The sequence below is a fragment of the Dermochelys coriacea genome, chromosome 1 (genome assembly GCF_009764565.3).
Source record: "Dermochelys coriacea isolate rDerCor1 chromosome 1, rDerCor1.pri.v4, whole genome shotgun sequence".
Lineage (NCBI taxonomy): Eukaryota > Metazoa > Chordata > Testudines > Dermochelyidae > Dermochelys > Dermochelys coriacea.
The window spans coordinates 157,860,624-157,883,940 of record NC_050068.2 but is presented as its reverse complement, the minus strand read 5'-3'; the positions used below and the strand labels follow the sequence as shown (position 1 = coordinate 157,883,940).

Genomic DNA, 23,317 nt, shown 5'->3' with positions numbered 1-23,317 from the left:
AGGATACTTGATTTTTAAAAAATTCCAGGAAGTCACACATGAATTAGATGTGCCCAGTTATCTAGACTGCACTCTACCTCCAGCCACTCTTATCTTCTACTGTGATATTTCTATGCACTTGAGTCCTTATACAATGTCCATTGAAGTCAATGAAAAGGCCACCACTGACTTCAACTGGGCTTTGAATCAGGCCCATAAACTGGTTCCATTAGCAAAATCAAATTACTTCTTCAAGAGGTGATATAGTTTGATTTTCATGACCAATGATCACTGTGGAGCTCTGGGATGAATTAGGGCCCAATCCAAAACATATTGAAGTCAATAGAAGTTTTTATTTTGTCTTCAGTGGGCTTTGGATCAGGTCCTTAATGAACTGGTTTTGATCTTGCAGTCTTCGAACAGCTTTGTTTCATGATTAACAATAGGGCTCCATTAGACATCAGTGCTTGTAATGTGAAGATTTAAACAGTGATTAAAACAATATCCTGTCTATTCATCATTACAGATGCTGAGTTGTTTGGAACATATGTACCATGATCTTGGGTTGGTGAAAGGCTTTAATATCAATCCCATCACTCTGAAGAGGTGGTTGGTAAGTATTTCTTTAACATTCCTGGTATCTGTGATTTTTAAAACACAGCCCAAAATCCTGCAAACACTTCCTCATAACATTAACTTTATTCAGATGAGTAATCCCATTAAAGGCAGTGAAACTACTCACATGTTTAAAGTTAAGCACCTGTGCCAATGTTTGCATGATCAGGGTCACAGATGACATGTTTTACAATAGGTCTGTATTTGTTTACTTAAATCTTGATTCTGAGCTTTCTGTGGACTCACTACAGCCAAATTTATTCCTAGAGTAACTCAATTGTTAATATGGAAAAAACGGGTTAACAGGGTGCTTTAAGGCTAGATACTAGGTACAGTGTTTAATATTAATGATCTGAAAAGGGAAACGATCTGAAAAGGGATTAGTGAGGTGACAAAATTTGCAGATGAGACAAAGTTATATAGATTAGTCGGGACTGGGTAGACTGAAGAACTTCAGAGAGACCTAAATAAATAAAAAGAAAAGGAGTACTTGTGGCACCTTAGAGACTAACAAATTTATTAGAGCATAAGCTTTCGTGAGCTACAGCTCACTTCATCGGATGCATCCGATGAAGTGAGCTGTAGCTCACGAAAGCTTATGCTCTAATAAATTTGTTAGTCTCTAAGGTGCCACAAGTACTCCTTTTCTTTTTGCGAATACAGACTGACACGGCTGCTACTCTGAAATTAGTGTGCAAAAAGTCTACTATAAATACAGGTATTTTCTCATTCAAGCAATCTTGACAGACAACTCTGACCACAAATGGAAATGGACTAACACGGCTGCTACTCTGAAACCTAAATAAATAAGTTGGCAAATGAAATTCAGTGTCAATAAATTCAAAGTAATACACATTGGAGGCAAAAAATTAAGCAACTAGTACACTTTAAAAGGTTCTAAATTAGATGTGTCACCTTAGAAAAATGTCCTGGGTTTTATGGCAGACAGCTCAATGAAGACCTCTACAAAATGTGCTGCTGTGGTCAAAAAAGCTAACAAGACATTAGAATTCCTAAGGACTGGGATGGAGAATAACACAGGAAATAGTATGATGCCGTTATGTGAATCAATGATGTGACCTCATTTGGAATACCTTGTATAGTACTAGTCACTATATTTCAAAAAGGATATTGCAGAATTAGAGAGATTTCAGAGAAGGGCCACCAGAATGATTAGGGTAATGGAAAAACTCACATGAATTAAAATTGGGATTGGTTTGCTTAGAAAGGAGCTGAATAAGAGGGATCTTGATAAAAGTATATAAAATAATGAATAATATAGAGAATGTAGATCAGGAATGTCAGTTCTCCCTATCTTGAAACACAAGAACAAAGAGACATTCAATGAAATAAAAGGTGGTAAATTCAAAATAGAAAATACAATGCATAATTAGACTCTGGAACTCAGTGCCACAGGAAGGTGTTTAGACCAAGAATTTAACAAGATTCAGAAAGAGATTAGACACTTATATAGATATCAAAAATACCCAGAGTTATCACGATAAATGCTAAAAATTCTTTTTGGAAGAGATATTAAATCTCATGTTTCAGGGCTTAACCCAATCTCTAACTATTATAGATGAGGTAGTCCTAATGTGGTGGGGAGACAGATTATCCCACATTTCCCTGTGGGGTTCTTACATTTTCCTCTGAAGCATCTGGTACTGGCCATTTCAAAAACAGGAGCTCGGACTAGATGGACGTTGGGTTTGATCCAGTAACAGTGGTGCTTGAACAGTTTTTGGAGTGGGGGTGATGAGCTGCACCCCTCTTTCCCCTGTCTGCACCCCTCACCACCCCCTAGAGCTGGGGCCGAGAGCAGGGCCATGGCTCCAGGAGGTGGGGACATGGACAGAGGCTGGGGCCACAGCTAGGGGCGGGGGTAGGGGCAGGGCCGGCAGCCGGAACCCCGCATGCGGGGCTGGTGGCCAGGACCCTGGGGCTGCAGCACCCCCCACACTCCTACTTACCACTCCTATGTCCAGTATGGCATTGTCTGTGTTCCTATATTATACATTGGTTTAGCCTGAAATTACTAGTACTGGACTCACAATACTTCTGTGTGTAGGTTGTTAGACTGTTTTTCATAAACATGGCATGTCCCTGCACTTCTATGCACAGCAGAAAATGAACTATCTTTTTAGTGTATGTCACATAGCATGTTGCTCTGCAGGATTATATCATTTTTGTCTGGAGGATGCAATGAAAACTATTTGATTGCTCTTTCTCTGGCCAAAAGTAGCAAATGTCAGTAAAATGGGACTTGCTACAAAAATGGAAAACATGCTTCACTGTGAGAGACTTAAGGAGATGAATTTAGTTATCTTACTGGCAAAAAAAATCAAGAGGTGACTTGAGAGTTATCTATAAGAATCTAAACAGGAAGAAGATTTCTAGTAGTAGGTGGGTCTTTAAACTATTAGAGAAAAACATAACAAGATCCTGCAGCTGAAATGTGAAGCTAGAAGTTCAAACTGGAAATAAGGTGCAGATTTTTAAGAGTGAGGGAATTTAACCATTGGAACAACTTACCTAGGAATGTGGTAGATTCTCCATCACTTGGAATCTTTAAGTCAGGATTGGCTGTCTTTTTAAAAGATACACTCTTGTTCAACCACAAATTGTCGGGCAAAATTCAGGAATTATGGGGTGACATTCTATGGCCTGTGTGGTACAGGAGGTCAGACTAGATTATCACGATGGTCCCTTTTGACATTAAAAACTATGAATCTGTGCCACCTACAATATGTTTAGAAATGCGTTCACATCCGTTCAAATTTCCCTGAGTAATTCAATGTGCTACCATTAATAGTTAATACAATCTCATTCTGAACCATGTGTGCGGCTCCTTATTTATTCTATAAAAATCTGAGTGTTACAAAAATTACTTTGCAAATATTGGCTTTGCAAAAAGGGATGATAAAAAGAGACCCACAGTCCCTAAATCCAGGTGGTGATATTTCCCCAAAGGCTATAGTGCGCTTAGGGTTGAACTCAGGTGGACGAGAAAGAGCTACCTCACTTTACTTGAAGGTTTCCTTTCTCAGTCCCACATTCATTTGCCTTAAAAATACCACCGAGAAACTGAGGAACAGGATGACAAATGCAACCAAATATTTTTAATAGCTCAGCATGCAGGGCTGATACAGCTTCTGAATCAGGAATCACATTTAGCGGTCTGACTTCCACTGATCAATGCATGTATTACAATCATATTACCTTGCATAATGAATGTGTATGACCCACATTTCAGTGCAGAAGTTGTATGAGATGATGTTTATAACATTTGAGGAGATCATCAACATAGAATTTTTAAAGTTACTTTCAAAAGTCCTTTTCTACTGAAATAGAAGCCAAACAATACAGGCCTGGTTTTTCAGAAGTGCTGAGCTTTCCCAGCTCCCATTGACTCCAGCTGGAGGTTTGGATGCTTAGAACATCAAGCCCAAGAACAAGCGGCTTGATCCTGCAGGGTGCGAAGGACTCTGGTCCTGATCCGGCAATGCACTTAGGCTCAGTTTAACTTTAAGAATGTATGTAATCCCACATATGGCAATGGGGCTAGTCCCATGATTAAAGTTAAGCACGTGCTGGAGGCCTGTCTGATAAGATGTCTTCAGTGTATATTTGTAAATTAAATAACTATTACATTCTTGGCTTTGAAGACCTCAAGGGTTGACATTCAAATTATGTCAGAAATGAGTTTTGTGGCCTCTGTATATTCCTAAATGGGCCTTTGTCCGCAGCACAGTTTGGCAAACTTGGTGGTGTCTGTTCAGGAGAGATGCAAGACCAGAGCACATGTTGTGCATCAGGACTGGGAAAGTTTGCTATTGCCTGCCTATACTACTGGGTGAGGCAGATAACAAAGAGAGGGACTTCTGACAATCTCTGGCCTCATATTGCTATCCCTCATGTGGCTGGGGAAGGAATGCCCCCTGGTACTTTTCAGTGACTCCATTGGATGGTTCACAGATTCTGTTAATAAAATCTTCATAGGGAGCCATATCTAGTTCTCCTCAACCAGAAGGAAAAGGGTGGTGTTACAGGGCTGCATGTTGTGATTTTTGAAGGGGCAAAAGTGGAGAATGATGTGGGGTCCATATGACTCACATGGTGACATGCAGTGCCTCGAGGGAGAGCGGGAAGTGCATGGACTCAGATCTTTCCATTCAGAAACATATCTACAGTCATTAACTGTTTTACTCCCTCTTTTTGTAGCTGTGTATTCATGACAATTACAGAAACAACCCATTCCATAATTTCCGGCACTGCTTCTGTGTGACTCAGATGATGTACAGTATGATCTCACTCTGCAATCTCCAGGTGTGTCTCTAGTTTGTCCACATAGCTATCTGTATTTCTGCTTCTATCACCAGATAAATATTCATCCACTAAGAGTCATAAAACCCAGGACATTTTCCTTCCAAAAAGCACAATCATTTTGTTTGTACATGACTCATTAATTTATTGAAAGCAAACAAGAAAACTTTAGGAAACCTAATTATAATTAGTTATAGTGGAAAGAAAGGCTGCTCAATGGTTGGGGAACTAGCCTAGAGCTTGGGAGACCTGGGTTCAAGTTCCTGTTCTGCCACAGATTTCCTGTCTGACCTTGAGCAAGTCACTTACACTCTCTATGCCTCAGTTCTCCACCTGTAAAATGGAGATAATAGCACTGCCCTACCTCAAAGGGGTGTTGTGAAGATAAATACATTAAGATTGTGAGATGCTCAAATATGTCAGTAATGGGGCCATGTAAGTAATTAAGATAGGTAGAATGGGTCTCAAAAGTTTAGATAAGTATCCATAAGCACAAGAGCTTTACCAGAAATGACCTAAACTTCTGGAAACTCTCAAACTTGGATAGTCTGCTGCTGGCTCCCTCCCTATGAAACAACTCCCTCAAAAAGCCCAAGCTCCTCTATCTTTGCTGATCAATGCTCCTTCCTCTTTGCTATGCTTCAGGGGAAGAGGACTTCTCTACTCCTCCTGTGTGGTACTCTCTTCAGTGGAAAGCCATGCAGCAGCCCTCCCCTCTCTCTCCCTGACTCCAGAAGCAGCAGCTGAGGACAGGACCCAGTAGTGTCTCCGCTGAGTGCTCCTTCACACTCCACTCATTCTGGCTCTTCCCCAGTACTTGGGTCCCAGACTACACCATCACCTTCTGAAGCTCCTGAGCCAATTAAACCATGTGCCTGCCTGTGCTCCAGCAGGGCATTCTGGGGAGCATGTATCAGGGAAACTCTAGACTCTCTGGAAGGTTGACAAGAACTGCAGCAGCAATGGCGAGTACAGAGGCTAAACTGCCACTCAAGGAAGGAAGGAGTTTTACAGTCTTCCTCAAAAGAGGATCTGCCACTGTAGATAAGTGGTTGGACTGGTCACAGGACATAGTGAAGAGACTTATTGAACAGATCCAGGCATGAAAAGGAGGTTGTGTTTTGTTCTGAAATAAAAAATGTTTCCAGTAGGTTCTTATTTCACCCCAATTGGTTCATCTATGTCTAATTACAGTGAGAACCTATTGCCCTGGATTATATGAAAAGTCATTATTTAAATCACTGAATAAAATGCTCAGTCATTTCAGAGACTCTTTCATTTAGTCATCTAGGCCTGAATCAGCAAAGCACTTAAGCACATGCTTAACATTAGGAAAATGACAGAGTAATCCCATGGAGGCAAGGGATAGTCCAAGATGCTGCACGCCTGTAGCTCTCACTAACTTCTTCGGGATTTGTGAGTACTCAACACCTCTGAAAATCCACAAGACAGCTGGCTGACTGGCATGCCCCATGGAATGAATTAGCTTTGGTTATAATAAAATAGAATCCTACAAATAGGAAGACTAGAAAACATCTCCTTCTATCATCCTGTCAAAGATATCAGTGATCAAGAGATGTAGTAAAATTCCAGATTTCCAGACAGTAGTTGTGACTGAAGTATATCTGACCTTCAACAGCCCAAGGGCTGGCCTCTTTGATTTTAATCTCAAATTTAGGTCTTCCTGTTTAAATTGACCAAGAAGTAGAAAGAACCATCATTCAAGCTAAAGTTGTCTCTTCCTTGTCACTACTTCCCCAGAAGACCCCCAAATCAGACTGCAGCTCAAAGAAAGAGTGCTTATTAAAGCTGGAAAAACCATTGCCAATGTATTAATTTAACCCTTATGCAGGTAGTCTGACATTTGTATAAATTTGGGGCCTGGTCAAAATCCCAGTGAAGTGACTTTCATGGTCTATGAATTGGGACTTCATTCACTATATAAAATATTTCAGCAAATGTTTTCTGCAAACTAGATTCAGCCTACAGGTTGCTCATGAACCACTCACTGAAAATATTGCTTTGCATGTTCTATGTTCACGATTCAGATTTATTCTGTATGGTCACCTTAGCCAGGTGTATTTTTCTCTCACTGGATGACCTAACATTTCTAAACTGCTTTCACTTCCACACAAAACAAATTTGATTTCATCACAAACCACGTTTTGTTCCATGGTAAAATGAATCCCAGGTACTGGCAAGAATTTGTGTTCTTGTGGATATACATATGAGCAAAACTGCTTCCACAAATATTCATCCTGTTTGGAAGTTGCTGAAATGTTTGTGAAAAATTTTCCTCACTCTCTTCCCATCTCTAGTTAGTGTGAAAGATAATAGTATGTAAATTGTCTTCCAACCCTCCCTCAGCTAGCGTAGACACTGGAATGATTTCTAAAGGCCTGAGTATTAACATCTCTGTGCTTTAAAACATAATATGAATATGAATAACTCTCAGACAAAATTCCACTGGCCTCCTCCAAACTGCTTCTATTTAATGCGTCAAAGCTGAAACTGAATCATTTGTTGCTGCAGTGAACAGTGGAATCTTCTTTCTTATCTGCAGTAAATTTAATTAATGAATAATGGTTAATTTTACCCAGGTGACTTGTTTTTCTGAAATGTGAATGTGTTGGGGGGAAAAGGTATAGAAATTGTAAGATACTACATTATTATGTTTTTCTTTTGCAGGAGAAATTTCCCCAAATTGATATCTTAATTCTGATGACTGCTGCAGTTTGCCATGATTTGGATCATCCAGGATACAACAACACGTATGTGTGCCCTTTATTTTTTGTTTCTTTCAAATATATCTGGAAAACAATGCAGATCAGCATTTTCTTCTCATGTCCAGAGCAGAGTGTAGGGCAGCTGAGTAGGAATCTACCCACAATGCTCTGCTATTATGGTCAAACACTGACAAGGACAGAGCCACCACTGGTTAGGCTATATGCAACGCTAGCCATTAGCTTACTCAGTCCTGAGCTGAGGCTGCTAACTGTGCTAAACTCTGAAAGGAAAATGGCTCTCCCTCTTCAGTTTTCTCATAAAACTTATGTATTTTCCATTAAAGGAAATTGGCAGCTAGAAAAGATTCACAGGTCAAATTCTTTTGTTAATTATCCTATGTAGTAGAATGGTCATATGCTTGAGGCTCAGTTACATGGGAAAAGTTTCTGGTTCTTTTCCCAGCTCTGCCAAAGACCTTAAACAAAGCACTTAACCACTGTCTATCTCCGTTGCCCATTTATATAATGGAGATAACAACAGCTAGATGGCAGGGGTGATCTGAAAGTTACTTCATAAATGTCTGTAAAGCATGGTGTGAGGTTCAGATGGAAGGTGCTAGAAGTGCTAAGCATTATTACTTCTGTGAACTATAAATAAACTCTAATTTACTTGTATTCAGCTATTAAATAAGGGCCTGATCTAATTTGCACTGAGCTCCATGAGCATCTTTCCATTGACTTTACTGGGAGTTAGTGGGAGTCAAGCCTGTTAGCTAAAAAGAAGAAGAGTCCCCTCTATCCTTCCCCCATATGTTTTTAAGTTATAGAAATTCAATAATAACAACTAAATAATGACAGGTTTCAGAACAGTAGCCGTGTTAGTCTGTATTCGCAAAAAGAAAAGGAGTACTTGTGGCACCTTAGAGACTAACAAATTTATTTGAGCATAAGCTTTCATGAGCTACAGCTCACTTCATGCATCCGAAAGCTTATGCTCAAATAAATTTGTTAGTCTCTAAGGTGCCACAAGTACTCCTTTTCTTTTTAAGTAAATAATGAGAGTCTTTGAAATGATGTGGAAGTATGATCATTTTCTCAAAAAATTATTTTGGATTTAATATTAACTGTTGCAATAATTTATTATTAATTAATTAGGTATTCACAACAATATACATAAAAATAACCAATGTCTAATGTGTAATGTATGTTTTTAAGTATTGGGGGAAGGCAACGTGTGAGACCTCACTATTTTCCTTCACACCAGCTACCAGATTAATGCCCGAACAGAGCTTGCCGTGCGCTACAATGACATCTCCCCACTGGAGAACCATCACTGTGCTGTGGCTTTCCAGATCATTGCCCAGCCAGAATGCAACATTTTCTCCAATGCTACCCAGGAACAATTCAAACGGATAAGACAGGTATGAATGTTGATCCAGAAGGGAGGTATGACATGCAAACTGCTCTTGAAGTTTCAGTGTGCCCAAATCTACCTTCTGAACAGTCCAACAGAATAATTCCATCAAGAGGTTAGAACTGAATATCCTCAAACTTGAAGTAACACAGAGAGATTCCTGGGCTATTTCTCTAGCAACTCTTGTTGGACAGTTGAGCTGACCTTCCTTGGGTACCAATGAGCAAAGTTTGACTCTTAAACGTATACTCTTCTGTGTAGAAACTTACATTATGAAAGGATTCAGAGTAGCAGCCGTGTTAGTCTGTATTTGCAAAAAGAAAAGGAGTACTTGTGGCACCTTAGAGACTAACAAATGTATTTGAGCATAAGCTTTCGTGAGCTACAGCTCATTGCATCCGATGAAGTGAGCTGTAGCTCACGAAAGCTTATGCTCAAATACATTTGTTAGTCTCTAAGGTGCCACAAGTACTCCTTTTCTTATTATGAAAGGAGTTGTTAGGATGTGACTGTAACTAGGCCAACTTGCTCATATGGTAACAACTTAACCATTAGTAGAACATTATGCTGAACTTAAACAGGGAGTTCAAACTGGAGACAATTTGTAAAGACATAAACAAATATTCACCTCCTACACATTTTATCATCTTTTTTCCCCCCATTTTTCATCAGTATTAAAAATATTTGTGTTTACACAAAAGCTTCAACCCGTGGAGCCCATCTCTTTTTCTGTTGTGTGAGGCAATGAAGTCATAAGAATAAATTCACAGTATTTTCCATGACAACAAACTAAGATGTAATTTGCATATTCCAAATTCCAAATCCCAAATTCCACCCTCAGATTCATGGATGCAACTCTCCCATCCATATTAAATGAAAATGCAGAAATTCAAAACTGCCATTGACTTCTGTGGGACCAAGCTTGGTCCTCAGCATGTAGAATTGAGCTTTTAGTTTATTTCTTTGTGTACTTTGCATTCATACTAAAAATCAAACAAAGCTCAGAACAAGAAGCAGCAGTTTCTTCAGCATATAATTATACAAAACCAATTACATAGTTAGTGATTCTCTTATGTCACTGTGAATTCTTTAAATTAATAGTCTACTTTGTCAAGTGGCCTCAAGTATGAAAGTTCCTCTTTCAATGGTGCTGATGTGATACATGTGTTCTTCTTGTCTGTGTTCTATCATAAGGTATTTGTGTTAATTTAAGCACATTTCTTTACACAGCAATAGCTATGCCTTGTGAGACGTTAAATCAATGTATTATTATGTTTGTTTTGATAGGGGATAATTACATTAATCCTGGCAACAGACATGGCAAGACATGCAGAAATACTGGACTCTTTCAAAGAAAAAATGGATAATTTTGATTACTCAAATGAGGAACATGTCACCTGTGTAAGGAGATTATGTGTTTATCATTTTTCAGTGCCTACCATGATTCGTAGTGACACTGCTACATTCTAAACTTTGGTTTTGGCCTAATCATGCAAGATGTTGAGTAGAAGTTGTCAGAATTTTTCTGTCAAAATGGGTTTTTTCAACAGAAAATGCAGTTTCTGCAAACTTGAAATTTTCTGTGTGGGGAAAAGATTTTGACAAGAAAAAAATCCAAATGAAATAGTTTGTTTTGGGGTGGATCAATTTGAATTGAATACTTGGATAGCTCCTCTCAGTGTAGCATATAAGTGCCTCCAACACCACTGTGAGGTAGAGAAGTACTTCTTTTACAACTGGAGAAGTGAGACCCAGAGAGACTAAGTGACTTGCCCCAGGTCTCACAGGAAATCCTTGGCAGAGCAGGGTATTGTGCAAGCTCTCCCTAATCCCAGCCTAGCTACCTAACTATGGAACCATCCTTCCCTCCCTTTTTGGGTGTCACTGTGAGTGGGTACCAAATACTGCAGGGAAATGTGTGCCTAAAAACAAGGGTTTGCACTGTAACGTTAAAAGAAACATCAAAGTATTTCTGTAGATTTTTATAAAAGCTTTTCCCCCAAAAACAATGAGAAGTCACTTTATACAAAGAAAGTCTAGATTCCTCTTTCAGATTTTGAAATCCTAGAGTCATCTGAGCAAGAAATAATTACTGTATCTGTCTGGATATAAATTCTTAGTTTCATTCTAGTCCCATTACATCCATCATAACAATACTTTGCTCTAGACTTAATCTAATTCCCATTGAACTCAGTGGGAATCTTTCCACTGACATTAATGAGGGTGGGAGCAGGCCCCTATAGTGCCTTCCCTCCAGGAATGTCAAAGCCCTTTACAATCATTCATGGATTAAGCCTCATAAACCTCCCATGGAGTAGGTAACCATTATCCCCCTTTCACAGAACGGAAAACTGAGACACATAGGGGTTAAGTGACTTGCCAAATATCATACAGGAAATATGTGGCAGGCAGAACCAGGAATCAAATCTCTCTAGATAGGAGGAAGAGAAACCAGATCAGTCTTGTGCCTTAGCCAAAAGACTATCCTTCTAGTCTGAGATCATTCCCCTCTACCTCTCTAAAAATGAAGGACTCATGGCTTCTATGGCTTCTGTAAAGACAAAGGGGCAGGCTTCTATATTACCAGAGTGTTAAAGTATTTTTCCTTCTTCAGTTGAAGATGGTACTGATAAAATGTTGTGATATCTCGAATGAAGTCCGCCCGATGGAAGTAGCGGAACCATGGGTAGACTGCTTATTAGAGGAGTATTTTATGCAGGTAAGAATGAGAGACAGAGACACAGATACACAATCAGCATCATCATAATAATATCTTTGAAAACTCGTGGCGAACGGGGGAAGTCCCGGATGACTGGAAAAAGGCTAATGTAGTGCCCATCTTTAAAAAAGGGAAGAAGGAGGATCCTGGGAACTACAGGCCGGTCAGCCTCACCTCAGTCCCTGGAAAAATCATGGAGCAGGTCCTCAAAGAATCAATCCTGAAGCACTTAGAGGAGAGGAAAGTGATCAGGAACAGTCAGCATGGATTCACCAAGGGAAGGTCATGCCTGACTAATCTAATCGCCTTTTATGATGAGATTACTGGTTCTGTGGATGAAGGGAAAGCAGTGGATGTATTGTTTCTTGACTTTAGCAAAGCTTTTGACACGGTCTCCCACAGCATTCTTGTCAGCAAGTTAAGGAAGTATGGGCTGGATGAATGCACTATAAGGTGGGTAGAAAGCTGGCTAGATTGTCGGGCTCAACGGGTAGTGATCAATGGCTCCATGTCTAGTTGGCAGCCGGTGTCAAGTGGAGTGCCCCAGGGGTCGGTCCTGGGGCCCGTTTTGTTCAATATCTTCATAAATGATCTGGAGGATGGTGTGGATTGCACTCTCAGCAAATTTGCGGATGATACTAAACTGGGAGGAGTGGTAGATACGCTGGAGGGGAGGGATAGGATACAGAAGGACCTAGACAAATTGGAGGATTGGGCCAAAAGAAATCTAATGAGGTTCAATAAGGATAAATGCAGGGTCCTGCACTTAGGATGGAAGAATCCAATGCACCGCTACAGACTAGGGACCGAATGGCTCGGCAGCAGTTCTGCGGAAAAGGACCTAGGGGTGACAGTGGACGAGAAGCTGGATATGAGTCAGCAGTGTGCCCTTGTTGCCAAGAAGGCCAATGGCATTTTGGGTTGTATAAGTAGGGGCATAGCGAGCAGATCGAGGGACGTGATCGTTCCCCTCTATTCGACACTGGTGAGGCCTCATCTGGAGTACTGTGTCCAGTTTTGGGCCCCACACTACAGGAAGGATGTGGATAAATTGGAAAGAGTACAACGAAGGGCAACGAAAATGATTAGGGGTCTAGAGCACATGACTTATGAGGAGAGGCTGAGGGAGCTGGGATTGTTTAGTCTGCAGAAGAGAAGAATGAGGGGGGATTTGATAGCTGCTTTCAACTACCTGAAAGGGGGTTTCAAAGAGGATGGCTCTAGACTGTTCTCAATGGTAGCAGATGACAGAACGAGGAGTAATGGTCTCAAGTTGCAATGGGGGAGGTTTAGATTGGATATTAGGAAAAACTTTTTCACTAAGAGGGTGGTGAAACACTGGAATGCGTTACCTAGGGAGGTGGTAGAATCTCCTTCCTTAGAGGTTTTTAAGGTCAGGCTTGACAAAGCCCTGGCTGGGATGATTTAACTGGGACTTGGTCCTGCTTTGAGCAGGGGGTTGGACTAGATGACCTTCTGGGGTCCCTTCCAACCCTGATATTCTATGATTCTATGATTCTATGAATAATTCCTATTTTAACTATAGCTGACAGCTGACTGGTAATACTCTATGACAATCCAGTGCCACAAGGATGAGGAGGTTTCTTTTGCATAAAGTGAGAGAAGTGTGACATAAGACAGTATGTTCGGAATAAAAGTGACTGTAATTGACTGCAATTTGTAAGATAAATGACAATAAGGTAGAAATGCTAATGTCATTGGACTGCAGTTTGTTCTCACTAATAGGGCTGCCTTGTGAGTTTATTTGGCATGTAAACCCTTGTCAAACCAAAAGAGCAAGAAGTGTGAGTATAGAAAAAGTCAATTAAATGTGCAGTATTAAATGGTCCAAGTTTAAATTATATCTGTGATGATTTGAAATGCCGAGTCTGCATAGCATGAACATTTGCTTTAAAAATGAAAACATTCTGATTATTTCCAAAGGACACCATCAACTTCATTAGTCCTGAAAAGTCAGCTTATGCTCCCAAAACATTTGCTTCTTTCTGGATTCCCATCCCTCTCTAGTGTGGCTTCTTGTAGTATAAAGCAACATTAATACTAACAGCAATCCTCTGCTCTCTCCTACCCGAGCCAAGCTGTCTGTGAAGTAGCTGGCTGCATGCAAAGCTTTATCGTGATTGGAGGAACAAAATGCCAGAGTTTTCTTCTTTCTATTTTTTTTTTAACATTTTCCCTGTGCCGAAGGAATCAATTTGACAAAGAAATTACATTAGACGTATCCAAAGGGGAAGGCTTGACAATAGGGAATCTTAATGACAATTAGCTCATTGTCTCTGCAATATTTTTATGCAAAATAAAATGATCTGTCTCTGCACTTTATTGTGTTCCTCACCCTAATATCTGACACAAGGTACTACTGTACACACGTTATTAAAGCAAGTCTGACAGATGAGAGTAAATTCTGGCAATGAAGTTAAAGAGGTGTCAATTTTTGGCATATTCTGTGCCCTTCTTACTAACTATGCACTTATAGGACAGTCCAATCACTGTAGACCCATTTAAGTCAATGAAGCTACGCTGATTTATACTAGCTAAGGATCCAGCCCATTATTTGTAAAGATCTTTCCAAAGTTTGGCATACAGAGATACATCCCTCCCTGAATCTATATGTACTAGGAGCCACTTGATAGACAAGAAACACTCAACCATTTTTGATCATGGTTGGCTAGTTGTAGCTTAATACCCACAAGAATAATTCTCCAGAGGAGAAGGAAGTCAAGGACCCTTTCCCTCCTATGTAGAATTGCTAAGGGCTAGATTCTGCTACCTTGTCTCACACTGAGTAGTGCTTTACTCCACAAGAAATCCCATGGATTTTGGGTGGCTGCCTAACTGCCTTGTATGCCTCTGAGTATCTCTCTCTTACGGTATGTCTACACTTTAGCAGGGAGCAAGTGCACCCCATGCCTGCTTGGTGTGGCACTCTGTCGCCCTCTAGGGCAGCTAGAGATTGATGAGCCTGCCACAGCCTGGGCTAAGAGACATGTCTTTTAGCTCATGCAGTAGAGGCTCTTGCATTAAGCTCCAGAGGTCCCAGGTTTGATCCTGGCTGACAATAACTGGGGTCTGTTGGTGTTACACAAGCCTCTTAAGCCAGGCAGACAGACTTGTGCTAGTGGGCTTACACTAAATATAGCTGTGTGGACATTGCACTAGCAGAGGCTTGAGCTAAGCCACCTGAGCTCAAGCCCACCCTGCCTCCTGGGTTTGAGGTGAGGTGGCTAGCCTCCTCCAGTGCCGAAACAGCCACACAACTATTTTTACAGGTTTCAGAGTAGCAGCCGTGTTAGTCTGTATTCGCAAAAAGAAAAGGAGTACTTGTGGCACCTTAGAGACTAACAAATTTATTAGAGCATAAGCTTTTGTGAGCTACAGCTCACTTCATCGGATGCATTTGGTGGAAAAAACAGAGGAGAGATTTATATACACACACACAGAGAACATGAAACAATGGGTTTATCATACACACTGTAAGGAGAGTGATCACTTAAGATAAGCCATCACCAACAGCGGGGGGGGGGGGGGGGGGGAAAGGAGGAAAACCTTTCATGGTGACAAGCAGGTAGGCTAATTCCAGCAGTTAACAAGAATATCAGAGGAACAGTGGGGGGTGGGGTGGGAGGGAGAAATACCATGGGGAAATAGTTTTACTTTGTGTAATGACTCATCCATTCCCAGTCTTTATTCAAGCCTAAATTAATTGTATCCAGTTTGCAAATTAATTCCAATTCAGCAGTCTCTCGTTGGAGTCTGTTTTTGAAGCTTTTTTGTTGAAGTATAGCCACACTTAGGTCTGTGATCGAGTGACCAGAGAGATTGAAGTGTTCTCCAACTGGTTTTTGAATGTTATAATTCTTGACGTCTTGAATAGAGACTGGGAATGGATGAGTCATTACACAAAGTAAAACTATTTCCCCATGAAGAAAAGGAGTACTTGTGGCACCTTAGAGACTAACAAATAAGTACTCCTTTTCTTTTTGCGAATACAGACTAACACGGCTGCTACTCTGAAACCTATTTCCCCATGGTATTTCTCCCTCCCACCCCACCCCCCACTGTTCCTCTGATATTCTTGTTAACTGCTGGAATTAGCCTACCTGCTTGTCACCATGAAAGGTTTTCCTCCTTTCCCCCCCCTGCTGTTGGTGATGGCTTATCTTAAGTGATCACTCTCCTTACAGTGTGTATGATAAACCCATTGTTTCATGTTCTCTGTGTGTGAGTATATAAATCTCTCCTCTGTTTTTTCCACCAAATGCATCCGATGAAGTGAGCTGTAGCTCACGAAAGCTTATGCTCTAATAAATTTGTTAGCCTCTAAGGTGCCACAAGTACTCCTTTTCTTTTTACAACTATTTTTAGCACTCTAGCTCGAGTCCCACTAGTGTGAATCAGTCTACATGGGCTGTGAGGCTCACTCCTGACTGCATACATACCCTTATGGCCTTGTTATAATATGATACTTTTCTGTACATGCAGCATTTGTGAAAATGAAGAAACAACAATACAAAAGTTATTAAAACAATAAGAGTCAGCTTCTAAAATGTATGACACACAGTTTCCCTTTCATTTACTGTTATCACATACACCATTGAGTCATGTGTATAGGATATCAGTGATCTAGTTACTGGTCTGCAAACAGTTTGTGTTTTGCTGCCCTCACAGTCTCCTTGTTGATAATAATCTTTGTTAACTATTGAATCTGTCCTAGAGTGACCGAGAAAAGTCTGAGGGACTTCCAGTGGCACCTTTCATGGACCGAGATAAAGTGACCAAACCAACAGCACAGATTGGGTTCCTTAAGTTTGTCCTGATCCCAATGTTTGAAACAGTAACAAAGGTAAGTCATTAAGGTTCTAAGATGTTCTGAGAACATTTCAGCTTTGGTTTTGATAAACATTTAGTCAGCCAGTGACACCCCCTCTCACTCCATTTCTATCATTTACAGGTAAATAAATATTTAAAAAATGGCAGTTTGACTTTTCTCACTTTTGTTTAGCTTTTTCCAGAAGTTGACGAAGTGATGCTCCAACCTCTTTGGGAATCCAGGGACCGCTACGAGGAATTAAAACAACTAGATGATGCTATGAAAGAGGCAAGCTATACATACCTAGAGCTGGGTGACATATTTCAGTCAAATCTTAAATTTGCTCAAAAATTCAGTGAGGAGTGACCAAAACTGTTTGTGAATATGGGTAAAATTCAGCAAATAGTTTTCGCCAAATAAATTTTTTTTTAAGTTGAAAAAGTCTAAACGGTTTATTTTGGCTTTTTAAAGGCAAAATGTTTTGACTTTTCATGTCAAAACAACATTTCTTTTTGAAATCTAGCTCCATTTGTTCAAATTTTTATTTAAAAGGCTAAAAACACCTGAAAACGTAACAAAATGAAAACAATTGTTTCACTCAAATTACATACTTTGTTCAAGCCAAAATGATTTTTTTCAGTATTTTTGTTTCATCAAGAAAAAAGAAACAAAAAAATTAGTTTAAATTCCAAACAAACTGATTTTGTGGATTTGAACTGAAAAATCGATTATTCTTTCAGCTCTATACATACGCTCTGGGTGGTACTAAGAAGTGAAACAGACAGTTCAAGTTCTTCATTTTGATGATATTTATTGCTTTTGATTATATCTATGGTCACTTTTTCTTCCTATATATTTGTAAAGCACCAGGCATACCTATACCACAAGATCATTAATAATAATAATAATAATTAATAAACAGAAAGAGCAAGAGAAGCAGTCATGATACCTAACCACAGAAAAGAAAATGGCAAAAAAATTCTGGGTGCAGAGAATGAGTCATTAAAAAGAGCCTGCCAAGATATCACCAGATGTCATTGGCATTACACCAGGAATTGCTCTTTCTCTCTCTTATACTGCACACACACACGCACAAACACACATACCATACAATACGATTAAACAGACAGCCACATTAATTCATTTTATGGCCCAGGTTAAACTATCTATCAGTGGTATTTACCAGATGTCTCTCCCCTTGGCATGTAAGACCTCGGAGAGCTTTGAAGATATCTGTAACCAGGCATCAGGTCTTTCGGTTCTCTCTGACCTGGGCCAAATCCTCTTCAGCACTGGGGAAGCAGGGGAATCTCAGTGCTGTCGTGGTTGGTCCTGCTCCCATTGAAGTCAATGACAGAGCCCCCATTGACTTCAGTGATACAGAATGACGTCCTTAGTGCTCAGACTGTGACCTCTGCTCATGAGTTCTCTCCCTCTGAGGTCAGAGTTTAGGTTTCTTTTCCTCTTGTCATGATGCCCAACAGCAGGTAACCCCAAATTCACTACATCCAAATCCAGTTACCTTACATAAAAGCAGAGTTTATGGGCACAGGAGAGAAAACAGAGAAAAATCTGAAAATAAATTAGGATTGTGAATAAGCTCATCTAGGTAGATGCTCTGATAAAAGCACTGATGGAGGGGCACAAAGCTGGCATGATGAAGTATGGAAATAGGAGGCCTTGTGGCACCTTAGAGACTTAACAAATTTATTTGAGCATAAGCTTTTGTGAGCTACAGTTCACTTCATCGGCTGCATTCAGTGGAAAATACAGTGGGGAGATTTATATACACAGAGAACATGAAACAATGGGTGTTACCATACACACTGTAACCAGAGTGATCAGGTAAGATGAACAGGTTTCAGAGTAGCAGCCGTGTCAGTCTGTATTCGCAAAAAGAAAAGGAGTACTTGTGGCACCTTAGAGACTAACAAATTTATTAGAGCATAAGCTTTCGTGAGCTACAGCTCACTTCATCGTATGCATTTGGTGGAAAAAACAGAGGAGAGATTTATATACACACACACAGAGAACATGAAACAATGGGTTTATCATACACACTGTAAGGAGAGTGATCACTTAAGATAAGCCATCACCAGCAGCAGAGGGGGGAAAGGAGGAAAACCTTTCATGGTGACAAGCAAGGTAGGCTAATTCCAGCAGTTAACAAGAATATCAGAAAAAAGAAAAGGAGAACTTGTGGCACCTTAGAGACTAACAAATTTATTAGAGCATAAGCTTTCGGATGAAGTGAGCTGTAGCTCACGAAAGCTTATGCTCTAATAAATTTGTTAGTCTCTAAGGTGCCACAAGTTCTCCTTTTCTTTTTGCGAATACAGACTAACACGGCTGCTACTCTGAAACCTAAGAATATCAGAGGAACAGTGGGGGGTGAGGTGGGAGGGAGAAATACCATGGGGAAATAGTTTTACTTTGTGTAATGACTCATCCATTCCCAGTCTCTATTCAAGCCTAAGTTAATTGTATCCAGTTTGCAAATTAATTCCAATTCAGCAGTCTCTCGTTGGAGTCTGTTTTTGAAGCTTTTTTGTTGAAGTATAGCCACTCTTAGGTCTGTGATCGAGTGACCAGAGAGATTGAAGTGTTCTCCAACTGGTTTTTGAATGTTATAATTCTTGACGTCTGATTTGTGTCCATTCATTCTTTTACGTAGAGACTGTCCAGTTTGGCCAATGTACATGGCAGAGGGGCATTGCTGGCACATGATGGCATATATCACATTGGTAGATGCGCAGGTGAACGAGCCTCTGATAGTGTGGCTGATGTGATTAGGCCCTATGATGGTATCCCCTGAATAGATATGTGGACAGAGTTGGCAACGGGCTTTGTTGCAAGGATAGGTTCCTGGGTTAGTGGTTCTGTTGTGTGGTTGCTGGTGAGTATTTGCTTCAGGTTGGGGGGCTGTCTGTAAGCAAGGACTGGTCTGTCTCCCAAGATCTGTGAGAGTGATGGGTCGTCCTTCAGGATAGGTTGTAGATCCTTGATGATGCGTTGGAGAGGTTTTAGTTGGGGGCTGAAGGTGATGGCTAGTGGCGTTCTGTTGTTTTCTTTGTTGGGCCTGTCCTGTAGTAGGTGACTTCTGGGTACTCTCAGAGCCAGAAGAGTAACAGACTCCAACAAGAGACTGCTGAATTGGAATTAATTTGCAAACTGGAAAATATTAACTTAGGCTTGAATAGAGACTGGGAATGGATGAGTCATTACACAAAGTAAAACTATTTCCCCATGTTTCAGAGTAGCAGCCGTGTTAGTCTGTATTCGGAAAAAGAAAAGGAGTACCCGTGGCACCTTAGAGACTAACAAATTTATTTATTAGAGCATAAGCTATTTATTAGAGCATAAGCTTTCGTGAGCTACAGCTCACTTGAAGTGAGCTGTAGCTCACGAAAGCTTATGCTCTAATAAATTTGTTAGTCTCTAAGGTGCCATGGGTACTCCTTTTCTATTTCCCCATGGTATTTCTCCCTCCCACCTCACCCCCCACTGTTCCTGTGATATTCTTGTTAACTGCTGGAATTAGCCTACCTTGCTTGTCACCATGAAAGGTATTCCTCTTTTCCCCCCCCGCTGCTGGTGATGGCTTATCTTAAGTGATCACTCTCCTTACAGTGTGTATGATAAACCCATTGTTTCATGTTCTCTGTGTGTGTGTATATAAATCTCTCCTCTGTTTTTTCCACCAAATGCATACGATGAAGTGAGCTGTAGCTCACGAAAGCTTATGCTCAAATACATTTGTTAGTCTCTAAGGTGCCACAAGTACTCCTTTTCTCTTTGCAAATACAGACTAACATGGCTGCTACTCTGAAACAGGTAAGGTGAGCTATTACCAGCAGGAGAGGTGGGGGGGGAGGGGAACCTTTTGTAGTGATAATCAAGGTGGGCCATTTCCAGCAGTTAACAAGAACCTCCGAGGAACAGCGGGGAGAGGGGGGAGAATAAACATGGGGAAATAGGTTTCAGAGTAGTAGCTGTGTTAGTCTGTATTCGCAAAAAGAAGAGGAGTACTTGTGGCACCTTAGAGACTAACCAATTTATTTGAGCATCCAATGCATCCGATGAAGTGAGCTGTAGCTCACAAAAGCTTATGCTCAAATAAATTTGTTAGTCTCTAAGGTGCCACAAGTATTTCTCTTCATTTCATGGGGAAATAGTTTTACTTTGTGTAATGACCCATCCACTCCCAGTCTTTATTCAAGCCTAAGTTAATTATATCCAGTTTGCAAATTAATTCCAATTCAGCAGTGTCTCGTTGGAGTCTGTTTTTGAAGCTTTTTTGTTGAAGGATAGCCACTCTTAGGTCTGTAATCGAGTGACCAGAGAGATTGAAGTGTTCTTCGACTGGTTTTTGAATGTTATAATTCTTGAAGTCTGATTTGTGTCCATTTATTCTTTTACGTAGAGACTGTCCAGTTTGGCCAATGTACATGGCAGAGGGGCATTGCTGGCACATGATGGCATATATCACATTGTTATATGTGCTGGTGAATGAGCCTCTGATAGTGTGACTGATGTGATTAGGCCCTATGATGGTGTCCCCGGAATAAATATGTGGACACAGTTGGCAACGGGCTTTGTTGCAAGGATAGGTTCCTGGGTTAGTGGTTCTGTTGTGTGGTGTGTGGTTTCTGGTGAGTATTTGCTTCAGGTTGGGGGGCTGTCTGTAAGCAAGGACTGGCCTGTCTCCCAAGATCTGTGAGAGTAATGGGTCGTCCTTCAGGATAGGTTGTAGATCCTTGATGATGCGTGGGAGTGGATGGGTCATTACACAAAGTAAAAATATTTCCCCATGTTTATTCTCCCCCCTCTTCCCACTGTTCCTTGGACGTTCTTGTTAACTGCTGGAAATGGCCCACCTTGATTATCACTACAAAAGGTGCCCCCCCCCCGCTCTCCTGCAGGTAATAGCTCACCTTACCTGATCACTCTCATTACAGTGTGTATGGTAACACCCATTGTTTCATGTTCTCTGTGTATATAAATCTGCCCACTGTATTTTCCACTGTATGTATCCGATGAAGTGAGCTGTAGCTCACAAAAGCTTATGCTCAAATAAATTTGTTAGTCTCTAAGGTGCCACAAGTACTCCTTTTTTTAGGAAGGACAGTTCCATCTCCAAGGAGCTCAGATTCTAATTCTGATTAAGAGTGGACAGGAACAGAACACAGGCCTTGTGGGGAGAATTATATAAGGGCAAAGAAAATCTTGTGGAAATTCTCAAGTCTACGACAGAAAAATGAAACATTCCTTAAAGAAACCAAAAATAAGTTCAAGGTGATAGTGGGGGCTTTGAGAAGCTTTGAGAAGTTTCAAGCTGAAGTGAATTTCTATATCTGAAATGTAAAGCTGTCAAATACAGAGTTTCTATGGAAACTGATAGAGCCTTAATTACAGTATATCGGCACAAGGAGTGCCGGTATAATGAGAACTGTGTAAACTCAGAAATGCCATCAAACAAATAGCAGGTAGCAAGCAATCTCAGAAATTAAGTCAACAGATAATGAAAAATACTGAGGTGCACTTTCTCCAGACAAGTACCATAGTTATTTTGGATGCAATGGGGCCTGTGATGCACCAAATTGGTGTATACTATTGCATTAGAGATTCAGCTGATATCTTATTGAGGATTAGTGATCAGCTAGCAGTAGCAGTCTGTCTGGGATGTGCCAGTGGTGATATTTGTTCCGTTTTGCTCTTTATTCTAGTTGCAAAAGAAGAAAAGCGCAAGTTTGACAACTGACAGCACACAGAAGTGAAAAGAAAAATGCTCTTAGCTACACAAAAGTCACAAGGTGAGTGAGTTTGTTTTTTAAATATTTTAAAAGTAGACACACATGGACAGAAGATGGTGCAGCTCAACTGTCTTCAGGGAACTTGTCCCTTCTTGTGCCCCTAGAGAATTTGGCTGGAAGTCCATCGACATAAGATGAAGTTTTAGCAACCACCCTTTTCTGGAAAATGATTCACAGAAGTCAAAAAAAAAAAAAAAAAAAAAAAGTCTTTCTGATTAATGCACTAAATACCTGTAGGCAGCCAGATGACAATTACAGCATAATCTAACTAATCTTTGTATCCCAATATTTATGGGTCAGTGGGTGTAGCAGCACATGCTTTGTTTACCTAGCAATATTCCAGAGATTATGACCTAACAGTGTATTTATCTATATAATCTTCTGAATTGTATTATGTTTAGTTGCCAATATATTTGATCTGAATTTCCCTTCTGTACCAGAACAGAACTGTTGAGAACTTAAAGGTCTGTTGTGTTTGTTCATGGAGTGGACTGATGCAGCTAAGTATCATGGGATCCTTCAGCCCAGAGGAAAGATGGTAGAAAGCTGCAGAGACCACATCAAGAATGTATTTTCTAAGAACTGTTGCTATCTTCATGGACACAAAAAAGGAAACTTTGATGTATAGAATTTTTTTATTTTTCAACTGCTCTTCTAAATAATATATTCTTATACAAACCTGGGTGCTGTAATTATTTCCTTTCATAGATGTGTATATAAAGAACTGCTCCTGTTCCCAAAGAAAAATGTTTTTATATGTACATGGAGGAAGGGAATGGGTGTTGGACTTTTTAGAGGAGCCATTTTATAAACATTTGTGTGTGGTATAGTGTGTGTCATAACAGTAAGAACAGAAAAATGCTTTATTATTCATATATGGTTATGTAAATATTAGGA

At 40.3% G+C, this 23,317-nt stretch overlaps 1 protein-coding gene across 4 annotated transcripts in view; it reads left to right on the top strand.

Moving 5' to 3' along the window:
* The window catches only part of PDE9A (phosphodiesterase 9A), an 87,619-nt gene extending 64,520 nt beyond the window's left edge, over window positions 1-23,099 (top strand). For 3 of the 4 annotated variants that reach the window (XM_043506917.1, XM_038386778.2, XM_043506922.1), the window contains 10 exons: window positions 506-592; window positions 4,816-4,920; window positions 7,606-7,688; window positions 8,908-9,064; window positions 10,345-10,458; window positions 11,672-11,776; window positions 16,512-16,640; window positions 16,800-16,895; window positions 22,334-22,420; window positions 22,861-23,099. In XM_043506917.1, the coding sequence (XP_043362852.1) occupies window positions 506-592; window positions 4,816-4,920; window positions 7,606-7,688; window positions 8,908-9,064; window positions 10,345-10,458; window positions 11,672-11,776; window positions 16,512-16,640; window positions 16,800-16,895; window positions 22,334-22,384 (927 nt within the window). In that variant the 3' untranslated portion in view covers window positions 22,385-22,420; window positions 22,861-23,099. The remainder of the gene's footprint in view (window positions 1-505; window positions 593-4,815; window positions 4,921-7,605; window positions 7,689-8,907; window positions 9,065-10,344; window positions 10,459-11,671; window positions 11,777-16,511; window positions 16,641-16,799; window positions 16,896-22,333; window positions 22,421-22,860) is intronic. The other variant, XM_038386779.2, reaches the window with a different exon arrangement.
* Window positions 23,100-23,317: the final 218 nt, after the last annotated feature.